The sequence below is a fragment of the Notolepis coatsorum genome (genome assembly GCF_963971535.1).
Source record: "Notolepis coatsorum genome assembly, chromosome: 3".
In the NCBI taxonomy this organism is placed as follows: domain Eukaryota; kingdom Metazoa; phylum Chordata; class Actinopteri; order Aulopiformes; family Paralepididae; genus Notolepis; species Notolepis coatsorum.
Window position 1 is genome coordinate 73,539,921 of NC_140167.1, and position 12,500 is coordinate 73,552,420.

The following is a 12,500-nucleotide window of genomic DNA, read 5'->3' on the forward strand; positions in this document are numbered from 1 at the left end:
TAGAATAGAACTTTTTTGATCCTGAGGGAAATTCAGCACTACAGATCGCTCACAATAAACATTTAGGTAGTCACAAATCAAAAATAAGAATAATAATACAGTCAAGGATATACATTCTAAAATATGTATATACATTCTAAAATATACAGCCAAAAATATACAGTAATATACAGTAAGATGTACAGTAAAAAAAAATGTTGAAGATAAGAGTTTATACTGTTACTCTGTGCTCAGTGAGGCATTATATAGATAGTCTGATGGCCGTTGGAATGATGGACTTCCTGTGATGTTCAGTGTTGCATCTTGGGAGTCTTGAGTCTGACACTCAAGTTCTCAGACTGCCTTCTTATCAAACTGTTTTCCCTCTCTCAAATCAAATCAAATCAAATTTATTTATAGGGCCCGACAACACACGTTAATGTCCCCATGGGCCGTACAGGTCTTCTTTAAACAAGTCAAGAAGACAACATAACAATAAGTCAAGAACAGAACACTAGATGAATGCAAATAAATGAAAGAATGCAAGCACTCCCAGACATACCCCACGCGAAGGTAAGGAAAAACTCACTAAAACCTAACAATAGGGAAAAAAAGCTCCACAGGCAATGTGGAGGAGAGAAACCTTAGAAGGGCCGTTCAAGGGGGGATCTCCCTTCTTAGATGTCGGTGATAGTAGTGTTGCAGACGGACAGTTGGTAAGCATGCACTCATGTGTGTGGTGAAACACAGATGAGTGCATGCAATAGCAACTGTACATTTTGAAAAATTAAAGATAGAGCTAATTAGCGATAGCAACTGAACATTTTGAAAGATTAAAGATAGAGTTGATAGCGGATCTATTTGAGGCACAGGGGCGGCGCAAGAGGGTCACGTCCTCCCCGTCTTAGTCACGGGACATTCAACACTCCGGTCGTTGCTCAGGGACAGCCGGAGACAGGGGGAAGGGGGGTGGCGCAGAGAGGGTCGCGAACTCCCCGACATCATCGCGGGACATCCGGCACTCCGGTCACCACTACGAGACCTCCGAAGACAGGGGGGCACGCAGAGGGGGGTCGCAATCTCCCGGCCTTCGTCACGGGACGTCCAACACTCCGGTCAACACTCCAGGACAGCAAGTCATAGGAAGACAGGGAGACGGGACAGGCGTTAGACAGCTCATGAGATTGTAGTAGGCGGACATAGCAATAGATACAAGTGGTAGGCATATATGTGAATGGAGTAGATATATGAAGTAAGCGTATTATGTGAATAGAATAGAAGTACTTAACCCAGCAATGAAACCGCGTTGACTGTTAATCTGTTAACAGTCTGTTAATCAGTTGACAGGACCACGGACAGACGGCGGTGAATAACTGATCCAATGCCTCGGAGGTGCATGTGGAGCAGTCACTACAAGCTTGGCCAAGACCCCGAGGCATCCATCACCTTGGTCAGCGCCAGGAGACGGGTACTCAGAGAGAAGAGGGAGGGAGGGGGGGGGGGGGGGGGGGGAGAGGGGGGGGGGGGGAAGAGTTAGAGTTCCATGTTTGTGGTGCTGCAAAGGAGCAGACATGTAGTACCCTGTAGTGCCATGTAGTACCCCGTAGTGCCATGTAGTACCCTATAGTACCCCATAGTGCCATGTAGTACCCCGTAGTATCCTGTAGTACCCTGTAGTGCCATGTAGTACCCTGTGGTGCCATGTAGAGCTATGTAAGCCATGTAGTACCCTGTAATGCCATGCAGTACCAAGTAGTACTCTGTGGTACCATGTAGTACCCTGTACCCTAACTAAACTACCCTATAGTAAACTACCCAGTGGTACCATGTAGTACCCTGTACCATAACTAAACTACACAGATTAATCTAAAGGTCAGTCCCCGACCAGGTGAGATCAAGGTAGGTTGAAGGAGAGAGAGAAAAGATGAGTCTTAAGCAGGGATTTAAAAGCTTCGACAGAGCAGGCGCCCCTGATGACGGCAGGTAATTTGTTCCACAGGTAAGGAGCGCGGTAGACAAAGGCTCTGTGGCCGGCGGATTTCTTTTTAACCCTAGGGGTCGATAGAAGCCCCGCATTTTGTGAGCGCAGAGCACGAGCGGGCGAGTATCGGGAGATGAGATCAGATAGATAGAGCGGTGCAAGCCCATTTAAAATTTTGTAGGTAAGGAGTAGCACTTTAAAGTCAGAGCGGGCTTGGATAGGAAGCCAATGTAGGGCGGACAAAACTGGTGTGATGTGATCAAATTTTCTAGTTCTAGTTAGTATCCGTGCAGCCGCATTTTGCACGAGTTGAAGATTTTTGATGCTTGAATTAGGTAAGCCTGAAAAAAGTGCATTACAGTAGTCCAGACGTGATGAGACAAAAGCATGAATCAGGGTTTCAGCATCAGCCAGAGTTAAAATGGGGCGTATTTTTGCGATATTACGAAGATGGAAGAATGCAATTTTCTCTTTCTCTCTGTAGGCACGCAGGTTGGAGTGGTGACTGCCACAGATATAGACCAGGAAGACACCCTCCATACTAAGATCAAGTTCTCTCTTCTGACGGGCGCTGAGCTCTTCTCCATCCACCCCCAAAGTGGGATGATCTCCGCCAGGTCCAGCGGACTGGACAGAGAGGTGGGGACATATAGGCAGATATATTCCTCTGCAAAGTGCACAGAAAACAAGCTCTCCCAAGTAAAAAACTAAGTGTACTTACTATACTATATACTATAGTGATAATTCAGGTATTAACATAAGGACAGTGTTAGTACTACAATCTGCATTAGGGTCTGTACACCAGCGTTTCCGTTAGCCGGTAATTACCGGTATTTGACCGGCAAAATCTGGTGAAGTCCGACATATCTAATCTCTCCGGTCATAATGTCCGGTGAAAATAATTCCCTCTAAACACAATTAGATTATTTGAATTGTATTAAAATAGGCTAAAATTAAATAGCCTATGCGATGAACGAAACAATCATTACATTTGTCGTTGCTTCACCAAGCAGCCGGTCAATGACATCCTGTGTCAGCGAGCTGGCAGCTGATATATTTACGTGAAGCATGGCTTGGCAGGGTGCAGTACTCCAATTCAGCCATTGGCAATTCAGCTGTTGGGTGGGGGCGCTGCTGACACCGCTGCTCTGCTCTGTCTGCTCCTGCTCCATGCTTCACGTAAATATATCAGCTGCCAGCTCGCTGACACAGGATGTCATTGACCGGCTGCTTGGTGAAGCAACGACAAATGTAATGATTGTTTCGTTCATCGCATAGGCTATTTAATTTTAGCCTATTTTAATACAATTCAAATAATCAAATTGTGCTTAGAGGGAATTATTTTCACCGGACATTATGAGCAGCAGCACCAAGTCGTTGGGAGGTGGAGATATACATCACGGCGCAAACCCACGATAATGTTGCCGTCTCTCTGCCAAATTTCTCAGTTCTTCGCTTGATATAATTAATACAAATGTCCAATATAACGGAATTCGTTAGCTCATAAAAATGTGATTATAACAGACTGCTGTTTATTAAGGTCGGGCAGACTGCCCACCGACACCTCAAGTCGGCAGCAGCACGCAGTCTCGAGGGACGTATTTTATTTGGAATATATTAATGACTGTATATACGCAAAAGTAGTCTAGTTTTAAGTTAAAATATTATAAATGCCTTGATGATGTCATTCTTTATATAGGCCTATCAATTGTTTTTAAGCTCAATAAACTCTGACCGGAATTTATCCCATTTGTCCGGTAGATTGAAATCTACCGGACACTCAGACCTGCAAAAAAAAATTCTAACGGAAACCCTGCTGTACACCCTTGAAAGAGATGTGATGAGATAACTGTCCCTTACAAAAGACATACGTGTTATTGATCAAAACAACACATGTTGCTATTAAGTTGTGTTGTTTCTTCAATACAAACATTGGGAGCATTCAAACCTCGATCCATTGACCTCTAAAGGTTCTGCTAAAGTGGTATGTGGTCCAGTTATGCTGCTCTGATTATGTCCTCTTGAAGTTGTCTGGCTTCAAATTTTATTCAGATAAATGTGGTGGAGTAAAAAAGTACAATATTTCCTTTGAAATCTAGTGGAGTAAAAGTACAAAGTTCTCAAAAAAATTTAATACTCACGTAAAGTATGAGTACCTCAAAATTGTGCTTAAGCACAGTACTTAGAAAAGAAGAAGAAGAAAACGTACTGTAGTTTCCATTCCACCACTGATAAATGACTTATTTGTGATCCACTGCAATATAGCACACAGGCTATACAAGATTGTTCACACCTCTTTCAACTACTCTTTTGCCAACACTGGCCCACTGCCACTACCAACACTCCTAGAACCTGGGTGTTGTTAGTACACCTGGACATGCACCACAGAGTGCTCCATCGCCACATCTAGAGATTGTAGACGTAGGTATTGTTATGCTGATGATGACTTTGGAGTAATAGCATGGTATTTTTTTGTTGGTTAAAACAAGTGGTCTATATGTTGAAATAATAGCTCTACACTCTGATAAAGAGTGTTTGGTCAGTAACATGGGTCTCCCAGCCCCTTCGCTCTGCAGTAAACAGAAAATAAATGTACTGGTATGAATGAATTAATGAAAACTTTATTTAACAGATTGCAGAATGGGTACAATACAGTACGGCTCAATACACACAATTGTTAAGGGGATGCAGACCAGAGAAAGACGTTTGTCTTGTTTACATCAGGGTCCCCCATTTTCAATTCATAGTGATGTCTTGTTCCCACTTCATCCAATTAGGAGAGAATACGCAGATATGTCCTTGAAACAAGTTAAATAATCTACCAGTACAGTAAGCTAATTTGGCTTGGCAAGATTTCTGGAAATAAGTAAAAATATCTACTGTATGGTTCTCTCTCCTGATTGGATAAAGTGGGAAGTGACTGATACCAGAAAGTGTATTTTATGTTTACTGCAGATTGGAGAAAGTGGGAGACCCATGTTACTGACCAAACACTCTATATCAGTGATGTCTGTCAGAATGTAGAGCTATTTAACACATATTTTAACAAAGAAATACCAATTACAGCACCTTTGATAAATAAAGGATGGGGGACGACGCCATAGATGGGTTTTCTGTCAGATTCGGCGTGCACGCACATCAAGGAGGCACAAATGAATGTAATCCTGGTTAGAACAATGGGGCTGACTACAATATATTTGCATTTGTTAGCCGTGCTAGCGATCTAAACAATCAATCCATGCCAAAGCTAGATATGTAAAAGGTGAAACAACTTTTAGTTGTCGGGGGAGAAATTGTCCAATATAATAACATTTTGAACCCCAACTTTATAAACATTTTAAGTGTGTTAAATGTATATTTCTACCCATATATGTATACTTGAAATGTAGTTTTGGTACTTCTTATGTGCTTTCATATACTAATTAAAAGCATGTTTAATATGTAATGCAATATATACGTGTAATCTAAGTACATTTAAAAAAGATGTGTAAACATCTAGTAAACTTAAAAAAGTTTACAACATTTTTTAAATATCTGGTAAGCAGAAGCAACCACAAATACTATACATTAAAAAGTATAATTCCAATATATTTAAACACATCTTAAATAAAAAAAAAATGTAATTTAAAAATTTAAAAATTTTAAAAATGTTCTCTGTTTTTCTCCCCGTCCCAATTTTAGTCGTTGTGCCAATTCCCCCCCTCTCCTACCTGGTTGTTGTTCGCATGTTCTCCTACGAGTCGGTACAAGGGCGTCCCGAGTCGATCGCACGCTTCCTCCGATACGTGCAGCGACAGCCAGTGACGTCTTTTCACTTGGCAGCGAGGACTCATTTGGTGAAGTGTAACCCGTGGGAGGGCACGCTATCTCCACCAAGTCCTGCCCCCGCTGAGCAAGCGCCAAGACCTGACCTGTAGGCGTCGCTGTCCACAACGACAGATTCCCACCCACCAGCTTCCCACCCCCTAATACTGCCAATTGTATTAGTATGAACGACCAGCCAAGCTGGTAGCAACGCAGAGAGCTGGGCTTGAACCCAGCATCTCCTGCGTTGGTGACGAGCGCAATCTCCGCTACGCCACCTGACCGCCCCTTTAAATACAACTTTTAACACACTAGTAAAACTGATAAAACTGGAGCGCTTTCAATTTAACACCACTTTTGACATGCAGGTCTTTTATTTTTTCAAAATGGAGGAATAGCATCTGGGAATGAAACTGCTCATTTGGTTCTTCCAGGTACAAGTGGTGATCCCGGTGACGGTGGAGATCAGAGACTTGGATGGAGCCCGTAACGGGCTGTTCAACACGGCCACCGCGACCATCACACTGGTCGACATCAATGACAACGCCCCCACCTTCAGTGAAACCATCGTAGGTCACTTTCTCAACATTGAGGGGTTCTTAAAAGGGTCTAATCAATGTCTCCCAATAATGTGTTTCATGTTGTTTCACGACTAAATATAATTTAACTGACCTGTCCTGCACAATGTAACCTTTTCTCGTATGTAACATTATTCTCATGAGGGATTTATAGCACATGCTGCGAAAGGTTGCTGCCACCTCTCTGTGGCTCTTGCCATTACATTTGCATTATGGTTAAGGTTAGGGTTAGGCTAATGTTGGGGTTAGGTTATTGTTAGGGTTAGGTTAGGGTTGGTTTATGGTTAGGGTTAGAGGAATAGTTAGGGTTATGATTAGGGGCAGGGTTATGATTAACACTGGGACCACACCGCTTTGTAGGAAATGCTACGAAAATCCGGCACTCTGACTGACTGACTGACTGACTGACTGACTGACTGACTGACTGACTGACTGACTGACTGACTGACCGCACAAAACTACTGTAAACAGGACTGATTCCTGACTGATCCAAATAATCGTTGCTCAGCCCAAAAAAAAAATGACTTAAGCATATTTTCTGAAAGTATCCTTTGCATCCTTTTTACTGGGAGAGAGTAGCTCATGTTTACAAATATGGATTTGAAATATTGACTTTCCTAGGCTACGGAAATTACATATTGGAGTTGTTAATGGGGGTGGTGCTCCCCTTTTAACCTGTGATGTAGTTCGGTTAAATGAAGATAACAGGCTTGTTTGACATGAGTCTGCGTGGTTTAGACCGCCGCCTTGCAAAGCACATTGCATGACTTTAGAAGCGCGTCCGTCTGTAGACACGGCTGCACGGGCCTGTAAACTAAAATCTCAACTAGTGCATAAGGAGTACCAAAACATTGCAAGTATACGCTCAGAAAAGTATGGGAGAAATATACTTTTAACACACTTTATATACTAAAAACATACTTAAAATAAATATTATATATAAATCAAATGTGACTTTTCTCCCCCCAGTGTTGCATGCAGCATGCATGTTGCATTAATACTGACTTTAATACTGACTTTAATACTTACTTCAATACTGACTTGAATACTGACTTCAATACTGACTTTAATACAGACTTTAATACTGTCTTTAATATAGACTTTAATAGTGACTCGGGTAAACCCTGTCCTGGCCAACATCTGCGTTTTCCAGCGATCCTATTCAGGATTGTCATGATAGGGGATAGGGGATGGATTTAATCTGGGTTACTCTATATACAATGGAATATTGCTGGGCACGTAAATGCACGTAGTATGTGTTTTTCAACGTTGAAAATTATGTTGTACATTCTATTGGATAACATGGTGTTTTAACACAGTCTCACCTGCTAGCCGGGTTTGTTCCCGCGCTGCTTCACCTGTCACCTGTTACCAAGCTAACACAAGTCAGTATCCAGAGTGTCGGTTAACAGCCAACAGAGTGCCAACGGGTGTGGTCTTCAACCTGTCAGGCCTGCCCTTTCAAAGACCCTGGAGAGACACTATGATTGATGACAAAAGACAACCACAGGGCATGAGCTGTACAGTATCATCATACGTTACGTACCATATAGACCAGAATACATCCGAGTATAGAAGAACAGACATCATTATACCATATAGACCAGAATACATCCGAGTATAGAAGAACAGACATCATTATACCATATAGACCAGAATACATCCGAGTATAGAAGAACAGACATCATCATATGAGCTCTGTAACCTCCACTGTGAGAATGGGTATAGGCAGAGCCCAATAGCTGAACACAGGAGAAGAGAGAATGGAGCGTTTTAGGGTGTTTTAATAGTATCCCCCAAGCAGACAGTTGAACAGGCAGGAATGTGCAACAGACAGGTATTGGGAATGTTTCTTGGGGGGATGAGGACAGGTGCACTCCCAGTGCAGCTGTGGGCAGAAGACACAGGTCTGTGTCGAGAGAGAGCAGGAGCACTCCTTGTGCAGCACGAGATGTCCAGGCAGGGAGGTGCACTGGAGCAGAGGTCCTAGGTAACTAGAATAACACCACGACGAGGTCTGGTCAGAATCTGCCAGTAGATGTAGTGTCTTGCTGATCAGGGGATGAGGTACAGCTGTGTCGAGTGAGGTGCCTGGCAGCGTGTGAATCAGGGGATGAGGTACAGCCGTGTTGAGTGAGGAGCTTGATAGTGAGTGAAGGGGTGCTGGCAGCACATTTGGCGCCCTAGGCGAGCTTCACCACTGCGCGCCGCCCCCCCCCCCCCAAAATCAAAACATCTTAACCCTCTCACTGCCGCGCTACCAAACGGTTAACCCTTTTCACTGCGATAATACGACCGTCGGTTGTGTGATAGTAAAGGGTTAACCCTCTGTCGTGTGGCAGTGAAAGGGTTAACAGTTATACAGTAAAGTACTGCACCTTTATTTTTTACAAGCAAGAACAAGAGCTAAGAATAAATGTAAAGTGCACACTAAAGAATTAAAACAAATAAACAACTTAGCTAACACACAATAATAATAATAACAATAACAAACAATAAAAGAATGTGCAAATTTGCTTTAAAAGAAAATTAAGAAGAAATGTAAAGTGCACACTAAAGAATTAAAACAAACAATTTAGCTAACAATCAATAATAATAATAATAATAACAATAACAAACAATAAAATAACATGCACATTTGCTTTAAGAAAATTATGTATTGTAAAATATGTTACACATATAATCAAAATATAATATGCTAAATAAACAAACAAATAAATAAAAATTATAAATTCACTTTGTCTGAAGAACTATTTACATTCCACTCCCTATCATCACACTTCAAGGTTAGCCTGTAGCGTTTCCATTTACAGTGCAATCCTTCTGGCCTTCCTCGCTGCAAAGTCATCAATCACATCATCATATGAAATCTGACCACCAACCTCATGGTTAATACTGATTACAGCCAGACCACTGAGGCGTTCTTGAGCCATGGTTGACCTCAGGTATGTTTTCAAGAGTTTTAATTTGGAAAAACTCCTCTCGGCTGAAGCTACTGGTAGCGTTGCACTGATCCGCAGAGCAATACACAAGTTGGGATATATCTCTGTGAGCTGCTTTGTGTGTATGAATTTCAACAACTCAAGAGTTGTCATGCTTTTTGATGGCAAGTCAGGTACATTTTCCAACTCCTGAGCCAGCTCCTTCTCATCCAAATCCGATTTCCCTCCATGGTTTAAGGTGTGTACAAGTGCCTCTGCTTGCTTCATCAGCTCTTGGTGTGGTCTTGGAAGTTGTACAAAATTGCATACCTTTTACCTTGGCACGTTTCTCTTCTTCTTCTTTTCTTCTCTTTTTATACTGCGACCCGGATGGCTTTTGTCTATTCATAGTTCTCTAACATTAGTCTTTCTTTCCTCTACGCTCAATTCTTTTTTTTATCCACTTTTTCTCCTCATTTAAATTTTTTTCTCCCATCCCAATTTAGCCGTGCCAATTCTCCCCTTCCCTGTCTTGAACGCTGCTCGCATGTGCCCCCCACTGGCCGATTGTAGGGAGAATAGAAGCCTGTCTCATGTCCCCTACGATACATGTGGAGGCAGCCTGTCACATCTTTTCACCCGCCAGAGCGGACTCTCATTTTGGCGAGGAGTAACGTGTAGGAGGCTCACACTGCCCCCGCCATTTTCCTGTCTCTGCTGTGCAGGCGCCCCAACCGACCTGTAGGAGTCGCTGTTTACAACGTCCAGATTACCACCCATCGACTACCCACCCGCTAACTCTGCCAATTGAGTTCGTATGACGGCCGGTCCAAGCCGGAGGCAACGCCGACAGCCGGATTCGAACCCGGTGTATCTTGCGTTGGTGACGAGCGCAATGTCCGCTGCGCCACCCAGCCGCCCTCGACACTCAATTCTACAAACACTTGACCGATACCCATCAATGCACAGCGCTCTAGCATGTTCTGACTGTGAACACCTAAAGCTGAGGCTCAGACCGACCGACCGTTTTAGACAATAATAAAAGTTTAAAATATATATATATATAATAATAAGTAAAAAGAATTTATTTGCCATTTGCTCAGGGCATTGGTACAGGTGTACAGGGCATTGGAACAGGTTGTACAGGGCATTGGTACAGGTGTACAGGGCATTGGTACAGGTGTACAGGGGATTGCAATTATTGTGTGGATCTCTCAATCAAGTAGTAAAAACACGATAAGAGTAGCAATGTGTGTAGGGAGGTGGGGTATGTGTGTGTGCATACATGTGTGTACAGTATGTGTACACGCACACATGTGTGTGTGCAGGGGGGTTTTGACTTGGGGCAGGGCCTTAATGTCTTCAGCCAGTTGTCTGATAGCTGTTGGAAAGAAACTAATGTGGAATCACTTCCTGTTTGTCCTGATGCTCTCAGGTCCACATAATCTAGTGATGCTGTCATCAAGAGACTGCTAAATGGTGAATAGTGGAACAACTCCTAGGACATTATGACAGTAACCCATGGTGATGTTTTCTGATTCAGAGCTATAAATGAAACCCAGTTTGAGGATGAGAGGATTTATTGTCAAAGGACCAACTCCAAAAATGTTCACTTGATGACATCACCAATTTGAGTTTGATGGTCCATTTGATGCTGGTGTAGAAGGTTAATACTTAATTAATAGAAGTAAGTGTAATGATAGAAGTAAATTTACACCCCTAGACTTCAAACTAGTTACAGAAACAATTCCAGCGTATTGACATTGACACGATCTAGAGTGAGACGTGCAGGGCAGACAGTTCCTCTCATTGTTTTGACAACCACTCAAGAGCCACTAAACACTCCCATGTGTCTTTAAAGGAACATGCCAACATTATGGGAAATGCTTTTACCGTCTTCTTCAGAGTCAGACAAAAAGATAGATACCAATTTCCTCTCTGTGCGTTCAGTAAGTTATCCGGCTGCAAGCTAGCCTAGCACAGTACAAATTAATGGAAGTGGATACGGACCATTAGCGTAGCTTAAAACTGAAGAGAGGTGTTTTGGGCCAACAGCTAGGCTAGCTGGTCCGTATCTGCTTCCATACATTTTTGCTGTGCTAGGCTAGCTTGCAGCCGGATAGCTTTCTACTGAACGCACAGTAAGAGAGGAAATTGGTATCTATCTTCTTGTCTGACTCTGGAGCAGACAGTAAGAGCATTTCCCAAAATATTTTCTGAATGTATTTTTAGTAGCTTTTCCTTACCAAAATAGTGCAATTTGAACACGTTTACTAAAGATGACTTAGATTACACTTATTCACAGCATATTAATGACTCATATCATAGTCATAATCATAATCAAAACTAAACATGTGCTGAATTAGTACATGAAAGCACATAAGACGTGAGGAAATCTAAGAGGAAATGACTGTGAGTGTGAGTTTTAAAGGGTTAATGATGGCTGTTGTTTTGACAGTACAAGGGGAAGATAGAGGAGAACCGTGCAGACCTGCTTGTTCTGAGGATTCCAGTGGATGACAGGGATGAGGAAAAGACCAAGAATTGGAATGCCAAGTTTGTGATCACCGAGGGTGACGTGAACGGGAATTTCCGGATCGAGACCGACCCTGTGACCAACGAGGGCCTCCTGTATGTGGTCAAGGTGAGTGCAGATGTGTAGAAGATCATTGTGATGCATTGATATCATAATAATAATAATAAATGGTACTTATATAGTGCTTTTCTTGAACTCAAGTACAGTGCAACAAAAATAAGTTTGACAGCCAATCAGACTGCAAATGTAGCAGCAAAGTGCAATAGTAATATACAATGTACAGGTGATTAAACTGAGTATAAAATATATAAATTAGTACTACTGGGTGTAGTGCTAATCAGATGTATGTACAGAGTTGTAATACCAATGTACAGTGATACAAGTATAAAGACAGTACGGTCATAGTCATACTGGCCAGCAGCATAACTAGTAAGATTAGGTCAGGGATATGTACAGATATAACAGACAGTTATATATATATATATATATATATATATATATATATATATATATATATATATATATATATAGGTATATATATAGGTATATGTAGATATATATACGTATATATATATATATACAGTAAGAATAAAAATATATATATACGTATATACAGCATTATTGTACATATATATATATTGTATATGTATATATATGCTGTAAATATATATATATACAGTATAATATACATTATATATATA

General features: G+C 41.8%; 1 protein-coding gene across 1 annotated transcript in view; it reads left to right on the forward strand.

Moving 5' to 3' along the window:
* The window catches only part of LOC311225856 (desmocollin 2-like protein), a gene marked incomplete at its 5' end in the record, with an annotated part of 135,122 nt that overhangs the window by 55,463 nt on the left and 67,159 nt on the right, over window positions 1-12,500 (forward strand). The window contains 3 exons of the mRNA XM_084311248.1: window positions 2,445-2,599; window positions 6,199-6,333; window positions 11,722-11,907. Of these exons, the coding sequence (XP_084167374.1) occupies window positions 2,445-2,599; window positions 6,199-6,333; window positions 11,722-11,907 (476 nt within the window). The remainder of the gene's footprint in view (window positions 1-2,444; window positions 2,600-6,198; window positions 6,334-11,721; window positions 11,908-12,500) is intronic.